Source organism: Plasmodium coatneyi, chromosome 4, assembly GCF_001680005.1.
Source record: "Plasmodium coatneyi strain Hackeri chromosome 4, complete sequence".
Classification (NCBI taxonomy): domain Eukaryota; phylum Apicomplexa; class Aconoidasida; order Haemosporida; family Plasmodiidae; genus Plasmodium; species Plasmodium coatneyi.
Window position 1 is genome coordinate 1,696,578 of NC_033559.1, and position 21,138 is coordinate 1,717,715.

The 21,138-nt window shown below is 44.2% G+C and overlaps 5 protein-coding genes across 5 annotated transcripts; 3 read left to right on the forward strand and 2 right to left on the reverse strand.

Annotated features, from left to right (window-relative positions):
* Positions 1–2,321: 2,321 nt before the first annotated feature.
* Positions 2,322–4,094, forward strand: PCOAH_00009520 (Uncharacterized protein; the record flags this gene model as incomplete). The annotated part of the gene is made up of 1 exon (XM_020057761.1): positions 2,322–4,094. The coding sequence occupies one exon, from the start codon at positions 2,322–2,324 to the stop codon at positions 4,092–4,094; it is 1,773 nt and encodes a 590-aa protein (XP_019913099.1).
* A 1,609-nt stretch (positions 4,095–5,703) lies between these two features.
* PCOAH_00009530 (Uncharacterized protein) lies at positions 5,704–11,079 on the forward strand (the record flags this gene model as incomplete). The annotated part of the gene is made up of 7 exons (XM_020057762.1): positions 5,704–5,742; positions 5,886–5,925; positions 6,105–6,229; positions 6,333–6,392; positions 6,542–6,742; positions 6,887–7,621; positions 7,747–11,079. 7 exons carry the CDS (start codon positions 5,704–5,706, stop codon positions 11,077–11,079), a joined length of 4,533 nt encoding a protein of 1,510 aa, XP_019913194.1.
* A 470-nt stretch (positions 11,080–11,549) lies between these two features.
* Positions 11,550–14,159, reverse strand: PCOAH_00009540 (Uncharacterized protein; the record flags this gene model as incomplete). The annotated part of the gene is made up of 1 exon (XM_020057763.1): positions 11,550–14,159. The coding sequence occupies one exon, from the start codon at positions 14,157–14,159 to the stop codon at positions 11,550–11,552; it is 2,610 nt and encodes an 869-aa protein (XP_019913253.1).
* Positions 14,160–15,585: 1,426 nt separating this feature from the next.
* PCOAH_00009550 (Uncharacterized protein) lies at positions 15,586–17,028 on the forward strand (the record flags this gene model as incomplete). Its single annotated transcript, XM_020057764.1, has 1 exon — positions 15,586–17,028. The coding sequence occupies one exon, from the start codon at positions 15,586–15,588 to the stop codon at positions 17,026–17,028; it is 1,443 nt and encodes a 480-aa protein (XP_019913003.1).
* Positions 17,029–17,270: 242 nt separating this feature from the next.
* On the reverse strand, positions 17,271–20,350 carry PCOAH_00009560 (Uncharacterized protein; the record flags this gene model as incomplete). Its single annotated transcript, XM_020057765.1, has 4 exons — positions 17,271–17,419; positions 17,508–18,063; positions 18,177–19,024; positions 19,132–20,350. 4 exons carry the CDS (start codon positions 20,348–20,350, stop codon positions 17,271–17,273), a joined length of 2,772 nt encoding a protein of 923 aa, XP_019913064.1.
* Positions 20,351–21,138: the final 788 nt, after the last annotated feature.

A 21,138-nucleotide genomic window follows, 5' to 3' on the forward strand; every position in this document is an offset into this window, starting at 1 on the left:
TATTTTTTTTTTTCCATCACCTTCGAAAAGTGGGTAACTTTTCAATTTTTTTATGAACTGTTCATAAAAAAGTGGTTAGCTAGCTGTTAAAAAAAAAAAAAAAATAAAGAGAAGAAATTATAAAAAAAAAGCTACCTGTGTGTACACATCCTTGTTGCATTCCCAGTAGTAAAAAAATGATTATTAGTAGGTGATTGAATGTACAACGGCCATTAGACAGAATTGCGAAAATGCACTTTTTCATAGTTCTGTTGTTAAAATGGCGATTTAACAACTGTGTAAAGGTAAAACTTGTGTTTACAATTGGAGATTCTTGCCCGAATGGAACCCCCACCATCACCAGTTGGGGAAGGCAGAAAAGGAATGCGACACTGCGCATAAGAAGGAATTTCCCCATTTGTTGGTAATTTACGCAGGTATGAGTACCTTTTTTTGTGTATGTTCACGTGCGAATATGGTCCACATGTAGCAGTGAGGCGCGCTTTCACTAATGTCACCCTGCGTAAGGATTATCAGATAAATGGGCGAAGAGTGAACTGCCATCCGCGGGGAAGGGTGGAGAAAGAGGGGTTCGTCCATAACCCCCAAATGGTTAATTATATGTATATGAACGTACAAGCACACATTGGACTTTTCGACTTTTCGACTTTTCGACTTTTCGACTTTTCGACTTTTCGGCAGAGGCACCTTGCATGAATAATTATGTTGGCCGCGGGAACTTGGCATGTGCAACCTAACCGTTGGTTACATTTCATGCCATTTGTTCGATTGTACAAATGTAGGGTGCGGGAAGGGTGGATCCCAGCGCGGTTTTGTTTTGTTTTTTTCAAAAGCGTTGCATTTAATTCAACACATGGGTGCTCAATTTATCCTCTTGTGGGTTACGCCGCGTCAGGTGTTCTCCAAAAGAGTTAACACACACCTGTATAGGCGTTGTGCATTACACACGTTGCGCTTACACAGTTGGTATGTATATAAATATATACATATGTGTGTGCCCACTTCCATTGTGTGACTTTTTCCTTTTTTTTTTTTTTTTTTTCATTGCGAGAAGGGGACACATAAGATCAACTTGACGCGCAGGTGAATTAGGAATGGCCCACAGCGCGAGGGGGAAAAAAAAATTTGCTTGCCATATTTGACCTACCTGGAGGGCTCACGGACGACATACTGTTTTTGCCCCTACGCAATTATCCACCATAAAAGGGATAAACGAAAAAATAGTTTCCTATATGTACATGTACGTTTACACATGTATGTATATAGCACTTTCTTGGGGAAGGGAACATTCACTATTGGAAAAAAAAAAAAAAAAAAAAAAAAAACAGGGCTCATTTTCTTCCTTCTCAGCGTTGCTCGTTTTTTTTCTGCTCCCCCCTCCTCGGGAAGGCTGAAGTAAAAAAAAAAAAAAAAAAGGGGGTATAATAATCACAGGCAAGGAACGGTAAAAAGGGCAAAAAAAAAAAAAAAAAAAATTTACAGAGAAAGCGCAACTTTTCCACAACAAAATTGACAATTGCACGACGCAAGTGACAAACTTGAGAGGCAGAGTTTCTTTTTAATTTTTTCCGGCCAAGTGTTTCTTCATCCATGCCCCCATTAGTGCTTATAGCCCATTCAAATTGTTGCGTGATTGTTTCCCCCGGCGGGATCGCAGTCCAGGGGTGAAAATTATACGTACAAATGAGTGCATATATTGTATATATTACGTATATATATATATGTACATGTTTGCGTGTAAGGCCATCCCCCACCTCTGGCCGGGCAAATGGATCCATCTTACTTATTACTCAGATTTTACCGACCCTGAAGGGGAAAACACTTCCAACTGGTGAGGCCTCCTCACGCTTCCCTTTCTCAGCGAGATTAATTCACCTTTTTTGTATTCTTCCAAGCAGAAAAAAAAAGGAAAAAAGAAAAAAAAAAAAAAAAAAAAATTGCCACGTTTTTTATAAATTCATGCCATCTTAAAACGTGTACTTTTTTTTTTTTTTTTAAGCCTTTGTGAGAAAGGGGGCGTGTCAATTTTGGATATGCCCAACTGGTCAAGCACGTTTTCGCGTCGTTCGCGTTGTTTGCGTGGTTTGCGGCTGTCCCCAGTTACCAAGTTGCAAAGTTGCAAAGTTGCAGAGTGACCAAGTTGTCAAGTTGCCCCAGTTGCAGTCTCCAATTTTTCCAGCCTGCCGAGGCGCAAAGAATTACGAACCGAACGGCTTTCCAGACTTTCCGTTACCTTCCCCCCACCGCTGCATGTTCAAGTTCAAGAATTTTCCGCGGCCAAGCGCGGTTCCAAGTAGTTAACGTAAAAAAAAAAAAATGAAATGGGTATTTCGAAAAGGCTCGCACTTTTTGTAGCCTTTGTGCTTTTTTTTTGTTATTATGATGGAGTGAAGTGTGATGAGGTGGCTATAAGAGGAGTACCCAGCGGGGCCACCCCCCCCAACGAGGAGAAGGCAAGCAAAGAGGATAAGACGGACAAAGCGGCCAATCCGGTGAACGCACCCACCCCCCCGGGGGGCGAAGGCAAAGATAAAGGCCAAGAAGCCAGTGTAAATTTAAAGGGCGGCGCATCCAAGGAGCAAGCCGTGAAGGGGGGCACAGTCATCTCAGCGACCAGTGGCGCAGGTGAAGCACAGACGCAGACGACCTTTTTGCAGAGCAAGGAGAAGCAGCAGGAGAACAAGGATAGCAAGGATAGCGCAACCAACAAGGATAGTACTAACAATGCGAACAATACGAACAATTCGAATAGTGTGAACAATGCGAACAATTCGAATAGTGTGAACAGTGCGAAGAGCGCAAGCGAGGAGGAACATTCCGTGGTTAAGGAAATAACCCCCAAGGAGGAGCCGCCAAACGAGGGAAACGCTAAAGGAAAGGACGGCGGAACGGAAAAGGCTGGAGGACTCCGCAGCGGAAGCAGCAGTGGTGTGCCAAACGATGTGTCAAAAAACGTATCAAACGATGTGCCAAAAGACGTGCCAAACGGTGTGCAGAACGGTGTGCGGAACGATCTGCCGAACGATCCGCCGAAGGAAGAGGCCCCAAGCAAAAGCACCAACGAGGAGCTGTACGAAGAACTGAAGAAACAAAATGAGGAAGAAAAAAATGCAGACATGAATTTTCTGAAAATACTCTCCATCGCGTCATCCCTTTTTATGCAGTTAGTATTATTTCCGTCCATTTTTAAAATGATAAGGAAAAAAACGACGGGGGAGGTAGATGGGTTACCCTACGTGGTGTTGTTGTTCTCATCGTTCCTCTGGTTGGTATATGGGATGCTGTTGAATAATTCGGCCATTATTTGTCCCAACTTAATAGGGCTTGTATTGGGATCATTTTACTCTCTCATGTATCATAAGTATTGCAAGAACATGTGGCTGAAGCAGAAATTATTTTCCTATTACAAGATTTGTGGGTTCATATGCTTTTTGCTTTACGCCTTTCTATACCTTTTGACTTATGAGCAGTACGAATTGTTTGTCGGATTCATGGCGTTTATATCGAGCATAGTGAACTTTGGTGCTCCTTTGTCTTACGTACAGATAGTCATTAAAAAGAAGAACTCTTCTCTGATCCCGTTGGAAATAGCCACAGGAAGTTTGGTGTGTTCATTCCTGTGGGTGACTTACGGGTTCACCATCAAGGACGGCTTTGTCATTGTACCAAACTTATGTGGCTTTATCTTAAGTCTGTTGCAGATTGCGTTAATTTTATTGTATTCCAACAAAGAGGCCATTGTTAGTTATGAAGATGGAGACGAAGTGGATTTTGTGACGGACGGTGGAGGAATCCGTGTCAACAGGAAGAACCGCTACGCACCTACAGAAAATCATATTTTCTTGAGCGAGTTTAATATAGATGCAGAGAACAGAATGGGAAGTGCAGAAGTGTCTACTCGTGGAACAACTTATGGCAATAGCGGAAACAGCAGTAATATGAAAAGTGGGAACAATCCAAATGGTTCCTTTATAGACTCAGCGTATGATGAGACTTCTCCCCTTACGGGCGCCAACTTTGGAAGCGGTGCGCCCCGGCAGGGCTACCTCAATCGCTCCGGCAGCCTGCATCAGGATTCTCCCCTCACATTCTGAGGGCTGATCGGGAGGGTGTAGCGAGGAAGCATATTCAATGTGACCCCGTGCTTTCCCTCTTTTTTTTTTTACCGCTTTACCGATTTTTTTTTTTTTTTTTTTTCGTAATTGTGTTAATAAGGGGTTCTTCGTATGGGTTTGCCCCGTGTCTCTTTCGCATTTGTCCTTTCATGGGACTACCTAGGGTGAACTTTTCCCCTCCCCCTGGCCCTCTCTTTGATGGGACAAACTCTGTGCTGATTTCATTTTTTTTTTTTCCTAATTTGCCCCCCCTCTTTTGTTTGTGTTATGAATTTTTTTCTTTTTCAGCTATTTGTTTGCAATTTTTCTGCCTTTTTTTCTATTTACTTTTTCGTGTTTTCCTTTTTGATTGCTCCTCCATAGGATGCAAGACATGGGGGGTGATACTGGGTAGTCACACACGTCCGCGTGTTACGTACAGATGTAGGTGCTTCCCGGGCGCCACCGTCCCATTGCGCGTTTGAGCACAAACCTAACTTTCTCCTCTTCCTTTAATGGACACCGCCGTTTTATCATTCCCATTTGATTTTGCCAAACTTGCTTTACAGCTGCAGCGCAATTTGAAGGTAACCAAAATGGTTTCATTGCGCTGGTTAATACATCGTGTGGGTAGTCGTTTCGTTTATTTTTGTTCTTCCCTCTTGGCGCTTAATCGGGGGAAACTACGTAGGGGGGTACCTACCCCGTATATACACCCATTAACGCGTACGCCTAAGTTCACACGTATGGGTCTCTCTGCGAGAATGTCGGCGCTGCAGGTTACACTTCCATTGATGGTGAATTTTTTTTTTTTATTTTTTTTCTGTAAAAGTGGAAGTAACCCTTTAGAGTTGTACCCACGTGACGTAAAAAAAAAATATATATATATATAAAAGGATGCGTGGGATGTGCAAAATATTCGAAATGCGAGGCGCACGTGAAAAAATAAAAAAAGAAGGTGAATTAACGAATGAGGTGGAGGAACTTGCGGAGCCGAGTGGGCATTGTAGGGGGGGTCAAAAAGTGTTACTAGAACAAATCTTAAAATGAAAGTGCAAAAGGTGATAGAACAAAAAAAAAAAAAAAAAAAAAAAAAAAAAAACACATGGGTAAAATTAAACGTATAGAAAAAAAAAAAAATCATCAAGTGAGAAACGACGGGGTAATCCAAATGCGAAGCAGAAATTTCCCGAAAAAGCCTTTTCTACAAATCGCAACTGCCCGTGCTGCAGAGGCACACATGTGTACTTATCTACATTGCCATGTGTTCCAATCACATTTTTAATAACATCACTGGGTGCTACACCATCAGAGGGACTTCCCTGTAGAGATTATATGATCCCTAAAATGGAAGCAGCCTTATATCGGGTGGCAGAGGGCACCTTGGAAAGAGGGGACATGCATAAGGTGCCGCAAAAAAAAAAAAAAAAAAAAAAAAACACATGTAAACCTACCTGTGTATGCCCCACTACCTTTTTGCTCACAAGTGTACCTGACAGGGGGATACTTCAGACGTTTGTGAGCGGATCCACACATTAATGCACACATATGTGCGTGTGTGTTTGCCCCCTATATGTGATGCCCCCGTGCGTATGATAGTTCCTCCAAAATGGACGAACCATCCGGAGATGGGAGGGACCCCTGCTTGGTAATTACAGCGGCGGAGTGATCACCCTTTAAGCGGTGACGTAGAAACAGCGTAGGATCAACTTAGCATCGACGTAACATCGACGTAGCACCCATTTTAGAGATCACATAAAGAGAGAAAAAAGTTCCCCCCCAATTTTACAGAGTTACCAAGGCAGGAAGAAGGACCCACCCACCAACAAATGTAAGAACAGCCATTCATTCGTTCGTCGGTTGGTCATATGGATACCGGATTAGCAGCTTTTTCTGTGCAAAAGGCAGGGCGAAATTTTCCTTGGGGAGACGCATCTATTCCTCCCCACTATGTCTCGTCATATAATCTATGATCTCCCCAACTCTCCCTTTCTTTTTTTTTTTTTTTAGACCACATTGAAAATCTAAAGGGAAGTTTAGGCAACTTACTGAAGGATGGAAACTCCCTGTCTGATCTGGAGACTCTAAAGGAATCCCTGGCCAAGTTGGACTTATACGCAGAGCGCAACAATGCGGTAGGGAAATATTAGAAAATTCCTTCTGGAAAATCATCGAAGGATGACCCTCCTGGTGAACCTAACAAGAAGCTACTTCTACATGCACCTCCTCCTTCTTTAGGACTTTCCTATCCATCTCGGAATCACGGAGCGGACCAGCAGTGCCTACAATGACAGAACAGTAGGCATAAAAAAAAAAAAAAAAAAAGGATCTAATTAGCTTAGCTTCCTCTCATTTGCATCATACTCTCCGATCCGATGCACCTTCCTCCTGTGTGCTCCATTTCACGATGACTCAATTTTATTCTTCCTGTATCCATCCTCTTGCAGTGCGCGCAGCTGAGGAGGGAACTGCTGAAGCAGAAGAACCTAAACTGGTGTCTGTCTCTGAAGGTCCGAAGCATACACATGAAGTTAAACAGCCTCTATGCCAAGAAGGACCAACTGGAAAGGAGCGTACAAAATAGGATGAGGGAGATCGAGTTGCAGTTCCTCCCTGGGGGAGGCAACCAGGGACCTTCGGCGGGTCAAGTAAGGGTGTGACGTGATGACGTGGTGACATGGTGACATGGTGACATGGTGACGTGATGCGTTCCTGCGTAGCTGGATTGTGCACAGTCCACGTATCAAATCGGACCGTGACACCCTTCAATGTTAACCACCCCACTTTTACAGACACCCGCAGAAAAGGAAGGCCCGAGAGGAGACCCCCCAAATGAGGAGGCCCTAAAGGAAGAAAAAAAAAAAGTGGAGGAATTAAAGCAAATGCTAGTAAAACATGAAAGGTGTGCACAGGTGAGTGAAGTCGAGAAGATCAAATCTGAGTTGGAGCTGAAGAGCTATAAGGACAAGTTAAACGAGGAAATTGAAAGGAATGAAAATTTATACAAAAAGATAAGAAACTACGAAGCGAACCTGGAGAGAGTAAAAAAGGAGGGAGAAAAATATTTGGACGAAGTGGATGAGCTTAGAGTGCAACTGCAAAAGTATCGAAGTGCAAACGGTCAAGTGGAGGAGAGGAACAAACTCCTGCAGGAGGAGAAGGTCATATTAGGGCAAGCCAATAATGAGTTGAAGATAAGACTGCAACGTGTGCAGGCGTGCTTAACCGATTGCAGGAATAGGGAGCGCTCCTTCTACAACTGTTCGAGGAAGATAATGAGTGTTGTTGCGTTTCTGCGGGAAAGCAGCAAGGGGGGGTTAGCCCTTGGGGGAAAGTATGGCGGTGCGATGATCAACACGTTGGAAGATACAATGAACGAATCGTTAGGCTACACATTGGGGGTAACGGTGGATGACGCAGAGGGTCCCCCCCTGCACGGAGACACGACCTTTGCCCACACGGAGCTGCAACTGGATGCCATTTGTGCGTCGGTCCGTGCCTTGGTTGGGGTTAAGCAGCAATTCGAGGTGAGTCCACCGGCGTCATCACCATCGTGCCTTCGCAATTGCGTCTTTTTAATGGTATCATTTTAACAGCATCATTTTAAGTGCACCATTTTAACCACGTTTTGCCTAATGTTCTCCCCCCGCAGGGCCAAAGAGACCAACTGGCAAACGCGCGAGCCGAGGCGGACGCCGTGAAGAAGGAACTGGAAAAGAAGCGGAAAAGCTACGAGGAAGTCAAGCAGCAAATGGAAGAGTTGCAAATGATGCAGCAACGAAATGAGGAAGAAGTTACAACCGCGAAGGGGAAAGACGAGAGGACGATTATGCAGTTAAGACAGACACTACACGAGGAAAGTAAGATAACCCACAAGTACAAACACAGAAATGAATACAACCTGATGCGGATTAGAAGACTAAAAAGGAGAGAGAACAAATTGCTCTTTCAAATAAATCAGTTAAGGAGGTATATACAGGAGAATAAGTCCAACTTGGAACGAGTAAACGAAATGAGTAGCAATAAAATTAAGCACATAAAGCAGAGGAATAAAGAACTGATTATTAACCTGGATGGAATCCACGTGGAGTTGCAAAGGTGTGTAGGCCAAGTCAACACAGTCAGTAGGAATATGAAAATGGTGGAAAGGGAGAAGCAAAAGGTAACAGAGCATATGCACATCCTTAAGTCGAAAAATGGAGAGATAACCGAAAAATTAAAAATGTCTATGAAAAAAAACGAAAAAATGAAAATGAAGGTGTATACACTTCACAGCAGAATGGGAAAAATGAGAGAAAAAATAAAAAGCACCAGTATAAGACTCAGCAAAGTTTTGAAACACCATAGCAAGTGCAATGAAACTTACAAAGAGGAACTGCGTCGAAAGGATGAATATGTAGAAGAGCTGCAAGGGAAGCAGAAGGAACTACAAGAACAATTAAAAGAGAAGGAAAAGACAATTCGTACAAATGATGAATGTTTGCACAAACTGGAAGAAGCCATTAAACTGCACCAACATGAGAAGGACACCCTGAATGAAGAAATAAAAAAAAAAAATTTTTTGCTAGCAAGGAATGAGGAAAAAATTAACGTGCTGAGCAATGTAGAGAGCGATCTGCTAAAGGAAGGAAAAGTGAACAAAGAGAAACTCATCGAAAGGAGTAGGGAAATAAGAAGCAACCTCGTCCAGCTGAAACAAATAAAGGGAGAAAAGGTAAAAATGAATGAAGTGATTAATAAGCTAAAGAAGGAACTGATAAACTCAGAGCTGAGATGCAAAATGGCCTACAGAGATCTGGACAAATTGAAGAAGGAAAAAAAAAAAATAATTGTAAGTCTACAGAACGACTTGGAGGAGAAGGAAAAATGCCTCCAGAGGACAGACCAACGGGTTGAACTTCTAAGACGAGAAAAGGAGGACGACCAGTCCAACATACAACACGAATTGAAAGTGCTGAAAAACCAAGTGGAAGAACTGACAACAGAAAAGGAAACGTATCGAGCAAAGGTGCAACAACTGAACCATGAACTGCAACAACTGAACAATGAGCTGCAACAACTGAACAATGAGCTGCAACAGTCTCAGAAAAAACTAAAGGAAGAAATGGGAAACAATGAGGAGAGGAAAAAACAAAACGATAGTCTGCTCAACCAAGTGGATGAATGCCAGAAGAAGATAAACCAACAAGATGAAGAAATAAAGACGCTTCGTAAGATGCAACAAACTAGTGAACGCAAAATAATTGACGAATACAACCATAATGAAGAGACACTAAAACAGCGCTTTGAACAGGAAAAAAAAAACATGAAGCTCCAGTATGAGACACTAATGCAGACAGAGAGGGAAACCCATCAGAAACAAATAAAAGAGATGGTAATCCAGAAGGAGAAAGAAATGCAAGCGGAGAAAGAACGATGCCAGAGAGACGTAGAATCCATGACAGAGAGACACAAACAAGTGGTAATCCAAATGAAGGAAGAAACGAAGAAGAAAATCGACCAAATGAAGGATGTTTGCGAACAGAGCCGAAAAGCAGAACTGCTAAAAATGGAAAAGGAAAAAAGTCTACAGAGTAAAATTGATGAATGCACCTCCCTGCTGAAGGAGAAGGATGAAGAATTCCGGTTCGCCATTCAACAGTACGACCAGAAGCTACAAAATCAAAATAAAGAAATGGAAACCTTGGTGAACGAGTGTGAACAGAAACTGAAGGAAGCACGGGAGGCCAGGCGGACCAGCACCACTGCCAGTGTCATCACGTCGGAGGTCTCCAACATGGGCAGTGTCGCCAATCCTGCTAATACTGCTAAGGATATCCACCTTGCCTCCATTACGCAGCTCGAGCAAAACCTGCGGGGAAGCGAAACGAAGATCTGCCAACTGGAAAAGGAGCTGCTGGAGTCGAGGCGAGAGTTGGCCGAATTGGCTCAGAAGAACCGAGACCTGGTTGACGGAAAAGCGGAGGCAGACAAGGAGGTTGCCCATTTGGTGGCGGAAAATGAGAAACTGAAAGAGGAAAGGCTGAAGGAAGAGAGACTGAAAGAGGAGAGACTGAAGGAAGAGAAACTGAAGGAAGAGAGACTGAAGGAAGAGAAACTGAAGGAAGAGAGACTGAAGGAGGAGAAACTGAAAGAGGAGAGACTTAAAGAGAGCCCGGGTACCTCCCCCTCGAGTGTCATCCCTGTGAGTGCTTCCCCCATGGACGAATCTTCCCTGCTTACGATTTTGCCCTTCCTTGGGAACGACAGTGAATCCGCCGCACCGGAGGAAGAATCTTCGCCAGTGGCTGGAAAGAAAAAAAAGAAGAAGCATAAGAAAGGCACCTCCAGAAAGGGGCATCCTGAAACGGAGCAGAATAGCGACGAGGGAAACCCCATCATAGAAGGAAGTAACAATAACGAGGAGACGGAGGAGAGAAAGAAGACTTCTGACAAGAAAAACAAAAGCTCAACCAGGAGGAAAAAAGGAAAAGGAAAAACTGGTTTGGAAGATGGAAATGATGTGGACGATGGAAATCATCGCAACAATGACGACACAAGAGAAGAGACCGAGGAAGGAGACGAACTCCCCGGTGCAGACGCACAGAAGGCGTCCCTCAGTGTGATCCCAACAAACGAACAAAGCTGCTACGTATTCCTGAAAGACATAAACGTGAAGCTGGACGAAATTGTAGACAAGCTAAAAGTCAAGGAAGACCCCCTGCTCATAAATGACGCCTTCAACAAAATAAATCTCGCCATCTCTACATGGAATTTGTTTGGGGATCCGAACGCTTCAACTGCGGAAGATCCGGACGGGGGGTCCCCACCGGATGGTGAAGCCGCACAGATTGAGGAGGCCGCACAGATTGAGGGGGTCGCACAGACTGAGGAGGCCGAACCGACCGTTGAAGACATAGGTGAGGGGCACTTCTCCGATGAGCGGTACGAAGCTCTCAGGAAGGAAGTCGCCGAAAAGGTGGAGCTCATTCGCCAGATGGTGTAACGGGGGCGGGAGGATAGCAACCCCTCTGGTCTCGACATTGCAAAGTGTGCGTAGAAGTCGTTCTTTTTTTTTTTTCACTCCTTTTTCACTTATTTTTCACACTTTTTTGACTTTTTTTTCACACTTTTTTGATTTATTTTTTTTTTTAAATTATGTCCATTTGAATTGATGAGCTGCCGCTGCCCGTGTGCAGGACAGCCGCCGTTTGCCCTTTGTTTGCGCGGTGAAGCAGCGTGATCTGGTTAGCCAGCTAGTTTGATTGGGGCGACTGGATCAGGTTGTTTCACCTGGCCCACGTTTCTACCAACTGCTTGCCATTTTAAAAACGTCTTTTTAAAAATTCCAAATGGTTGAGGTGGTGATACGATGTGCAAGGGTTCAGTTGTGATACAGAAAAAAAAAGTGTGCCAGTAAGGAGAATAGTTGTTCCGGTTTGGTTGGGCGCGTGCTACCCTGTTAATAGTTGGCACCTAGAAGAGCTCCGAAAAGAGCGGCACGGTGCGGACGTAGAAGTGGTTCATCTGGTACTTGCTGTGGAGGTCCCTGAGGTGGTTCTTCTGCACGTCGCTTTTCGCCTTGGCGCTGTAGTAGACGTCTTCATACATGGATTTGAGGTGCAAATTATACGCAGCGCAAACCCTAATATTGTGAGAAACGATAAGGTAGCAAATTTTAAAAAGTAAATCCAGCATAAATATAAAAGCGACTCCACAGTAAAACATACGGATACACTCATCTGTCCAAATTTTCGCTCTGTGGTGCATGCAGATGAAGAGGAGCAAAAGGAAGCGGGTCAGAAGAGTTAAAACGATGAGGAGCAGATGGTTGTTCTTTAAATTGTAGTTGAGCCTGAGATTCTTAATGAAGTTATTTCCTATCATTAGCGTCGACAGGGAGGATAGTCCGTGCATGTGTTTTGTGTTTATGTAGATTAGAAGAGACGCAATCGATATGAATCCCTTGTAGTCTCCTTTGAAATTATTCCTGTTGCTAGAATCTTCACTATTGAACAGGTTCAGTTCGTCTCTTTGGAGAGCCCGACTAGGGGGAGAAGATCCCACTCCGTCAGTTACTTCTGTAAGCAAACTATTATTCAATCCGCTCATTACTTCTGCTCCCACCCCGGTGATCGCTGCGGCACCACCGTTTATGCTCAAAAAAGGGGGCAGCTTACTCTTGCTGGTCTCGTTCATGAACGGGCGAATGATGTAGCCGATGAATTGACGCCCAGACAAGGAACACAAAAAGACGTATATATTCCTAATGATCTTGAAGGAGGGAATCACTGCAAAGAGGAGATAAAAGTAAGGAGCGTACTTCTCTGATTTGTTCAGGTTCCTAAGGAAAATTTCAAAAATGTTGTTATAGACGAGCAGGAGGAGGAAGAGAAAGTCAGAGGTGCATTTTACGAATATGAAAAGGGTAAAAAATAGGACCTCCAGTATGCTCGATAGAAACACAGAACACAAGAATGATATGACTGAGTTGCCAAGGATTATTAAAAAGGATACAATAAACATGATGTGATTATGTTCGAACAGTTTGTAATACATGTCTGACTGTGTAAGAATTATTTTCAACCCGTGGATATCTATCTTTGTGTAGAAGAAGTATATTACTATTGATGTTGCTATTTTTCCCAGGCAGTACGTTATATAAGGGATGATCAGACGAATCTGGTTCAGGTAGGAGACCTTGAGACTGTCGTCCAAGTAGCAGTGGTACCTTTCATTGTTCGATACATTCGTATACATTAGTTTGTTCATGGTAAACTTCTTCCCGATTTTGTTCTTCCTCACGTTTAATTTGCGGAAAGTGGCCACTTGATTTTCCACCAGGTGCTCAAAATATTCACACAGGTTTGGGTAGATTGAAGCATGGCCACTCCCGCTGATCTGTTCACCGTCCTGCTTGGCATCAGCAACGGTAGTGACTTTCTTATTCCTCGAAGGGTGAATCTGCCCCGCCAATGTGTCCACCTCGTTCCTGATCGACTGCACTGATCTGATATCCAAGGAGTTGTTGCACCCCACGGTGCTCAACGAAACAATGGATCTTTTCTTCAGAACCCCCCCCGAGGGGCGATTCAACAAGTTAGGCTTATTCCCACCAGGGGAACCATACGGAATGAGAGTGCCATCGTCCGACTTGCTGGTGTTGTTATTACTGTTCGTATGTTTGGTGATTGCCACTGTATGTCCCACTCGACCGCCACTATCCGTGTGGTCTATATTTCGACGTAGCCTCTCGAAAATCAAATTGCAGTGCTTTATAGTAAGGCACTTGATCGGGATGAAGCACACGTTCTTAATTAAAAGGGGTTGGAAATGCACATTCGAAACGTAGGAGGCGAGGAAGTAAAAGCGTAAAATCATAAAAGGAATGTCTACCAGAATGATCCCAACCACAGCAGCATGCTTTTTGCAAAAGTAAATATCCCCGAGGTCTAAATTTTTTCTGCTTTTTTCTGTCACGAGGGAAATAATCGGAAAGGAATAGGCATTCAAGTAGAGGGAGAACGAAATTAAGACCCCTCCAATTATTTTAATCCAAAAATTGGTGTTTTTAACAATGTACGAAAGCTTGACCAGAGTGAAGAGCAACTCGAAAATGTCAAAGAGGTCTATAACAACGTGGAGGATTAAATTGTTGTGGAAAATATGTTCATTCGTTATGGTCATTTCATCTGGGTAGAGTTGCTTGTAGGACTTCACAGACAGAGCCGTGTATATGAGCGTGCTCAAACTGAGGAGAGCAAAGATGACGCACTTGTTATAATAATCTGTGTTTGTTTCTTCCGAATAGGCATTTTCGTTGAAGGCGAAAAAGTACATAAAAATGACTTTGAAGGAGATGGAGTAGACGTAGAGGATCCAGCAGTTGCCTCCCTTCACAGCCGCAAAGGATTGGGAGTTGTTGAAGCAGAAGTGGATGAAAATGTATATGTCGAAGGTGCCGAGCAGGAGGATGAACTTGTTATACTCGAAGAGGATGTAGTACAGCCCCAGCTGCTGCACGATGAAGGTCATCAGGTTGAAGAAGAAGGAGATACGCCACCCGTTCAGGATTTTGGTGATCATTTTGGGGGGAGCGGTGAAGACGTTACGAAGGGACAAAGTTACCAAATGCCAAGTTACGAAGCTACCATGTAGCGAAAAAAATTCTGACCGGCAAGGTAAAAATGACCAAAAAGTGGGGCACAAAAAAAAAATCACACACAAGGTATACACAAGGTATAGTATATACAAGTTACACACAAGGTACACACGAGGTAAGCACAAAGGATGCCGTCCAACTCTGCGCGGCAACCACTATGGTGATCAAACAAGAAATGGAACACATGAACAGACAATTTTGCAGGTAAGTCTGAATATATCCCCCCTAATATCTTTAAGAACAACCAACTGTTTTGCAACAAATCTGTAGCTAGCTAAAAATGTTCCTTGTAAAAAAAAAAAAAAAAAAAAAAAAATATGAACGTTCAGAATGGCAGAATGGCAGAATGGCAGAACGGCAGATCGGAAGATCGGCGGAGCGGCAAAGCGCGCCCGCTGTGGGAAGGAACGAAACGAAATGATACACCTTGTGGGTAGGCCCGAGTGGTCATAGCTACGCCAGTGTGCATGCGTAAAAAGAAATGTGCACTTTGCGTATGCTCATTGGATACACCTATGTGATTATTTTGGAAAAAAAATTGAGGGGTATCATCCAGATGAGTGTTGTAATTGCGTTAAATGGGATTGTGCCGCGCTTTGCAGCGAACAGGAAACGAGAAAAAAAAAAAGGACTTATCACCGTCCATACGCGACATGCCGATCTCAGATCAGCACTGTGTTTACCTTAATGGCTTCCCATCTGGTGGTGGGGTGGTGGAAAGCAAGAAGGGGCATAGGAAAAGGTGGAAATGTAGGAAGACCCCCCATGGAAATATCTTCGCCCAGGATATAACGGAAGGGGGAAATTTTCACCCACTCGCCATGCACATATCACTATGTGTGTGTGGCATGCATACGTAAAGGTCAACATGTGTGTCTACCCATAAGGACAACATTTGTGTGGCTCTCCTCAGTGATTCATCCGTTTCTGCTTTTCCGGAAGGGAAATGTTCACTCGTGCACAAATCACGCATGAATTTTGCTAATCCCCCCTTGGGCAAAAAAAAAAAAAAAAAAAAAAAAAAAAAAAAAAAGCGAAAAAAATGTGCAGACATGGAAAAAACACCATGACAAAAAATAGAGGATCCCGATTTGGAGATTAAAAGAAGAAAGTAAAAATGGAATATGGACAGAAGGAGGAATCTACGTGGATGCTCCTACAGGACATTTGTTATGGGGCCACCCCGTAGGTGCATGAAAATGTTCCTACGTGCACATACGAACGTAGTTCCCCGCGTGCACGTAATGGTATGTTCACTTCGTAGGAGGTAGAAGGGGAAAAGGAAGCCTCCGCTTCAACCGGCAGGTGAGGATCAGCCCACCAGAGCCTTCTCAATATCTGCCAGACAGTATGAATAAACCCGAGCAGGGGAAAGCAGCCGGGGAGAGCGGCAAGCCTAACCCTAGCCAACAAAGCACCCTACCTAAAAAGGAGAGGCAAAAAATAAAACCAATCCAAGTCAGACGAAGCTTGAAGGACATCCTAGTGAACGAGAATCCCAGTCAGCTCATCCTTAATTATAGCGGGAGAAAAATAGGGAGCGCTTTTCCTGATGAGGATGTAAAGAAGCAGGACCTTTTAAGTGAGTCCCACACGGAAGAACCCACAAATAATGAAGACAAAAGGAAAAAAGAAAGCAACGTGGAAAGACTCTTCAGCACAGAAGCAATCGATAGCCACCAACAAATTATGATGGACGAATTGAAAGAACTCCTAAGTAAGGAAGACTTAACAGATGAAATGAAAAATAATATTAAATCGCTCTATATAGAAGTGCAGGAAATTTATATGGAAATAAAAAACGACTTAAAAAAGAATTGTCCCTCATCGGAGGACATTCTAAATTTGTACCGATCTGACGACATGAACAAGAAGAGTAAAAATGCCGTTTGGCGAAAATTATGTTTTTACAAAATGCTCGGGGATCAGATGAGCGACATTCACATTTGCACCATTTCGTCCTATCGGCTAAAATATTTGAAGACCATTTATAAGTGGTACTGTAAGAATAAGCGTCTTTTGTTTGGTCATCGCTATAGGGGGGGAGGGCCCTCCGCTAGCGGTGATGACACGACAACGGAGGACACGGCCAGTAATGTTACCACGGATGGGGATACCTCCAATGGGGATGCTGCCAAAGATGTGATCGGTGCGGAGGAAGCGATGGATGGGAGTGACCCAGTTGAGGCAGCTGCCCCCGCCGACGCAGTGACGTGTGAGGAAGGGGGAACAACCCAGATGGAAGATGGCTCATCACCGGAAAAGGGAGAAGAAAATGGGGTGAAGAAGAAAAAGGAGGGGCAAAGTGCTAGCCAAAAGGAGGACGAAAAACCGGGTGAGACAGCCCACTATGGGAGGGAAACTTCCGACCAGTTCGATGACCTTCTCACGAGGCACATGCAAGAAATAAAGAAACCTGATCATGAGGGGGAGAAGAGAGAAGTCGATTGGAGCAACAATGAACAGGAAGAAGGGCAAAGCAAACCGAGAGATAACATCCTAGAGAGTTACATATTTCCGAATTCGCTTTTTGAAAAGGGTACACCGGAGGTGGACGTAGACAAACCAACTGACAGTGGACACAGAAGAAGTGACATCCAGTTGGACTACACCGGGGAGGAGGACCCGCTACCAACTTATATCGACACAAAGAGGATCATGGAGCTGGAGGAAGAAATAAAACGACAGAAGCTGCTAATCAAGGAGAAGGAAATCGAAATAATTAACTCTCCCATTGGGATTAAATTTAAGGACATTTTTGGGAATTTCCAGGACATTGACATAAATGAGTGAACAGATCTGGCGATGTGTCTAGAGGGGGTAGGACCCAATTGACATGCGTACAGGGTAGAAGTTATATGCAGCTTATCAGCTTAGCCCTTTTTGAAGGCGTGTTCAGTATTAGTCGTGGCAAACACGCAGAAGAAATGACCACGTCAGCAGCGTATCCACATGCACACAATAATATGGATATTAACATGGTTATATGAACGTGCATATGTTTACCCACGGGGGTACCCTCTCTAGGAGGCGAATCAAAAGTAGTTAAGACAGTTCTCAAACAGGACTGTATAATCGTAGGAATATTTTTCGTACACGCTGGGGTGTACTGTCGCCTCGTGGATGGCGTCTTTTTCTTTCTGACTTTTGGATATGGCGGCCCCTTTATCCTGTCGTTCGTTTCCTGAGGGGAAATTTTGGAAAGGGGGGATTTGCAAGGACAGGCGTGATGCACGAATGGCAACGTAGTGACGTAAACAGCGGTATGAAACGCTGCAGTCGCTTTGCTGCTTTGCTGCTTTGCACTCCATTTGTTGACGCCGTACTGGAGGCCCTGCTGAGGTCCAAAAACAGCGCCTGCGTGAAGATGCTGTCCATAGCCACGTCCCGGTCCACCTTGGAAAGAATTAAATACAAAACAGACAAAAGAACATTCACAAAAAAAATAAACATAAGGAAGGAAATATTTATTGCGTCCTCCCTGAGTGCAAGAAAGCACGAAAAAAAGTAAAGAACCAACTTAATGGCAATTTCCTTTAGGTGACAAAAAAATAAAAAATTATCCACTCGTGTATTTTTTATTAAATTTTTGCCGATGATAATTCTGTTAAGCATAATGGGTCCCTTCATGTGTTTACTCAGTTTGAGGATAAAAGAGGAGACCACTGAGATGGGTGTTAGGACTTCTTCGTCCGTTTGGGTGGTGTGTCCTGCGGTTTTGGTCGCTTCGTTTGGCGGGCGCGTTTTTACTCGTCTTCGGTAGGTGATGTACTTGCGCCCGAGCAGCATGTAGATGAACATGTAGGTGTCGGCCAGGAAGAGGTACGCCTAAGGTGTAGTAACAACGGTGTGGTGTAATAACGGTGTGTGATCTTTTCTGAGGAGGTGTTTTCACCAATTTTCCTCATTTAATGTTGCACACATAATCAATTACCGCCTACCAGGTAGCCAAACAGGATGAGAACCACCAGCGTGTTCTTGTTCTTATTAAAGTAGTCCAGCATGTCGTAGGAGGGGTTATATTTGGACATGATGAGGAGGACGAAAAAGAAAGACAACAGATTAAAGAAATACATCAGGGACATGAAAATCCCATCGAACAGGGAACAGGTAAATACGTATAAAAGGAGGGAGAAAAATGAATACGCAAAAATGATGAAGGAATTTATTCTGAGAATCCAGCAGGACTTGATCGCGTCGATATTCCATAGGTAAGTCAATTCATACAAATGGTGGTTCAGGTCCTGGTCGAAGTCCATTGTGTAGGTGACGACGAGGATACCAATTTTTGTTGCTATGAGTAGGAAGAAGAAGAGGAAGATGAGGGAGTAGCCCATGGAGTTCTTCTCTATTTGGTCCACATAACAGGACATGTACCTTCTGAACTTCACCCCGTTGTACTTTAAATAGTAAAAATAGAATTTTGGTCTAATTTTATCGTAACGTAGTGTGTCAATGCGGTTGTAGTTAGCGTTTTTAAAAACGTTTATGTTTATTGTGTCGATAGACATGTAGCTCCTGCTTAGGAGGTATGTGTTCACGTGGCTTTCCTTGAACTGCAGGCTGGCCGATGGGTTGTGCGTCCACTGATTCGGGCGTTCCTCTGAATGGTTCACTTCACACTCTTTGGTGGAGATGTCCCCCTGGTTGGTGTGGCTCCCCCCGTGGGATGACCTTTCCCTGCGATTCTTCCCCCCCCTGCGGCGGTTGTAAAATTTGGACTTTCGGTAGATGCGCGACCCGTGGATGATGGCAAAGCAGAGGTTCTTAATGATGAAGAGAGGGGAACCTACGAAAGGGTTAGGAAGACGATCAACGGGGTGTTGCAGCAATTTCGTTGGGACGTGTTCAAAGGGGTGCAACCACGCACGTCCGTTCGTTGGTGATGTAACTTACACGCGGTGGCCGAGAAGACCAGGTAAAGAAACAGACGCGCCGTGAAGAGAGAAACGTCGGTGAAGAAGAAGCTGTATATGCTGATGTACTTGAGGCAGGACATGGCGTCCCCCCCGACCTTCGACCTGGGGAGGAAGGACTCAGTGGACGCCAAACTGGGGGAAGGAAGGGAAAACGGAGGAGTTCCCCCCGTTAACGCCCTACTAATGGAATGCTTCCCTTCCAATTGGGGAGGTCCGTCTAAAGAGGTACTCTTTTTGAAAACAGTCCCATGAAGATGGTTCGCATAATTGTCTTTCCCTCCTCCCCCGTTGTGAACCTTCCGATTGCTGCTCCACCTTCGCAGCGTCGCATCATGGGTGTAGCTGTGCAGCAAATGTGGTCCACTAGAGGGGTGGTTTGGTACATGTCCACCCCCTTTAGCAGACAGCTTCCACCTTTTATTACTCTCGTAGGAAAAGCTTGGCAGTGAGTACGCATGTATGGCAATATTCACGCAGAGCAGCACACCAAAAAGGATGAAGACGCCTTGGTAAACATGCAGGCAGAAGGAATAAAATTGGATAAGACTGTTCCGATTGATGGACGCACGGACAAACAAGTCAGGGTTAGTAAAAAGAGATAACTCCTCTACCACACGGAAGTGGTAAAGGAAAAAATGCAAATGAGCACAATAGAAAAAATCAGCTATGTCTATAAAGTCAATAGACACGTGGGTTATTATGAGGAGACAAAAAAAAATCTCCAGATTGATGAAGCGAACTTTGAGCAGATCAAAGTCGGTGACGAAAAAGAACAGAATGTAGACGAGTATGGAGAGGAGGATGGTAGAGCTGATGACGTGGATGCTCTCTGCGTAGGTGTCCAGTTGTATGGGTAACGGTAGGGCGGACAACAGGGTAGACGACAGGGCTGACGAAAGGGTAGACGGCAGGGCTGATCGTGGGGATGGCCCTCCTTGATCTACCTCCCCATGGTGGCTAATGAGGGCCCTTGGAAGTGAGACGTAATATATTACCGTCATTTTAGCCACAACACTGTAGACGTAAATCATATACATGTGTGTGTTGTTGGCGGATCTGACTTGTAGGTAGAGGAAGATGGAGAGCAGCCCAGCATCTAACAGGAATACTAGCATTTTGCTCGTCATCAGTTGCCACGATAGAAGACCCTCCTGGGTGGCTATGGCTGCCAGAAGCAGCAGCTTCAGCAGGAACATTGCGCGCCTCATGGGGCGTATTCAACGGGGCGTCTGATTATACGAAGCGATTTATATAGGCGATGTTATTTGTGTAGGAGAAGCGGTGCAATGCACTCGAATGATGTTATTTTTCACTACCTTGAATGTTCCATTTTTTTTTTTTTTTTTTTTTTTTTTCGATTATTCCGACCCGGATGATACTAACAAAATGATGGGTGCGAAGCAAGACGATCCACCGGACGGGGCGCTTTTTTAAAACGTCCCACTTGAAGCGCTTCCATGCTGAACTACCTCTAGCCATCTTCCCGAATGGAAAATGTTAAGAAAAGGTGTACCCTCTTTGGACGAGCGAACCTTTATCGTGTGTATTAGCTAGCTGTGACTATCAAACGGGTCACCATGCACCTTAACGTGTGTACGTACATAGTGCGGGGGTGAGAGGAACTGCTCCCTTTTCATGGGAAGTACCTCCCAGCATTGTGGCTCCAAAAATTGTTGCAGAGGGGGAGCAGAAAACCGTATGAAGGAATGTTTGGTGAATTTTCCTCCAACTGGTGCACAGGTAGGAGTACACAGCTGACCAGGGGAGCGATATTCCAACATAGGGGATACGAACATACCCGTTCATCCAACCTTGCAGTGACATCAATGGGGAGAAAAAAAATGCGAATATAATTTAGCGTTCCTTCGGTGGTTTCCACGATTGGCATGTTTATTTGTATCCCCACATGGGGAGAAAAACCACAAAAAAAAAAATAAAAAAGAGGAAGGGAAAAATATATGCATACCCTCACCATGTAGAAGCC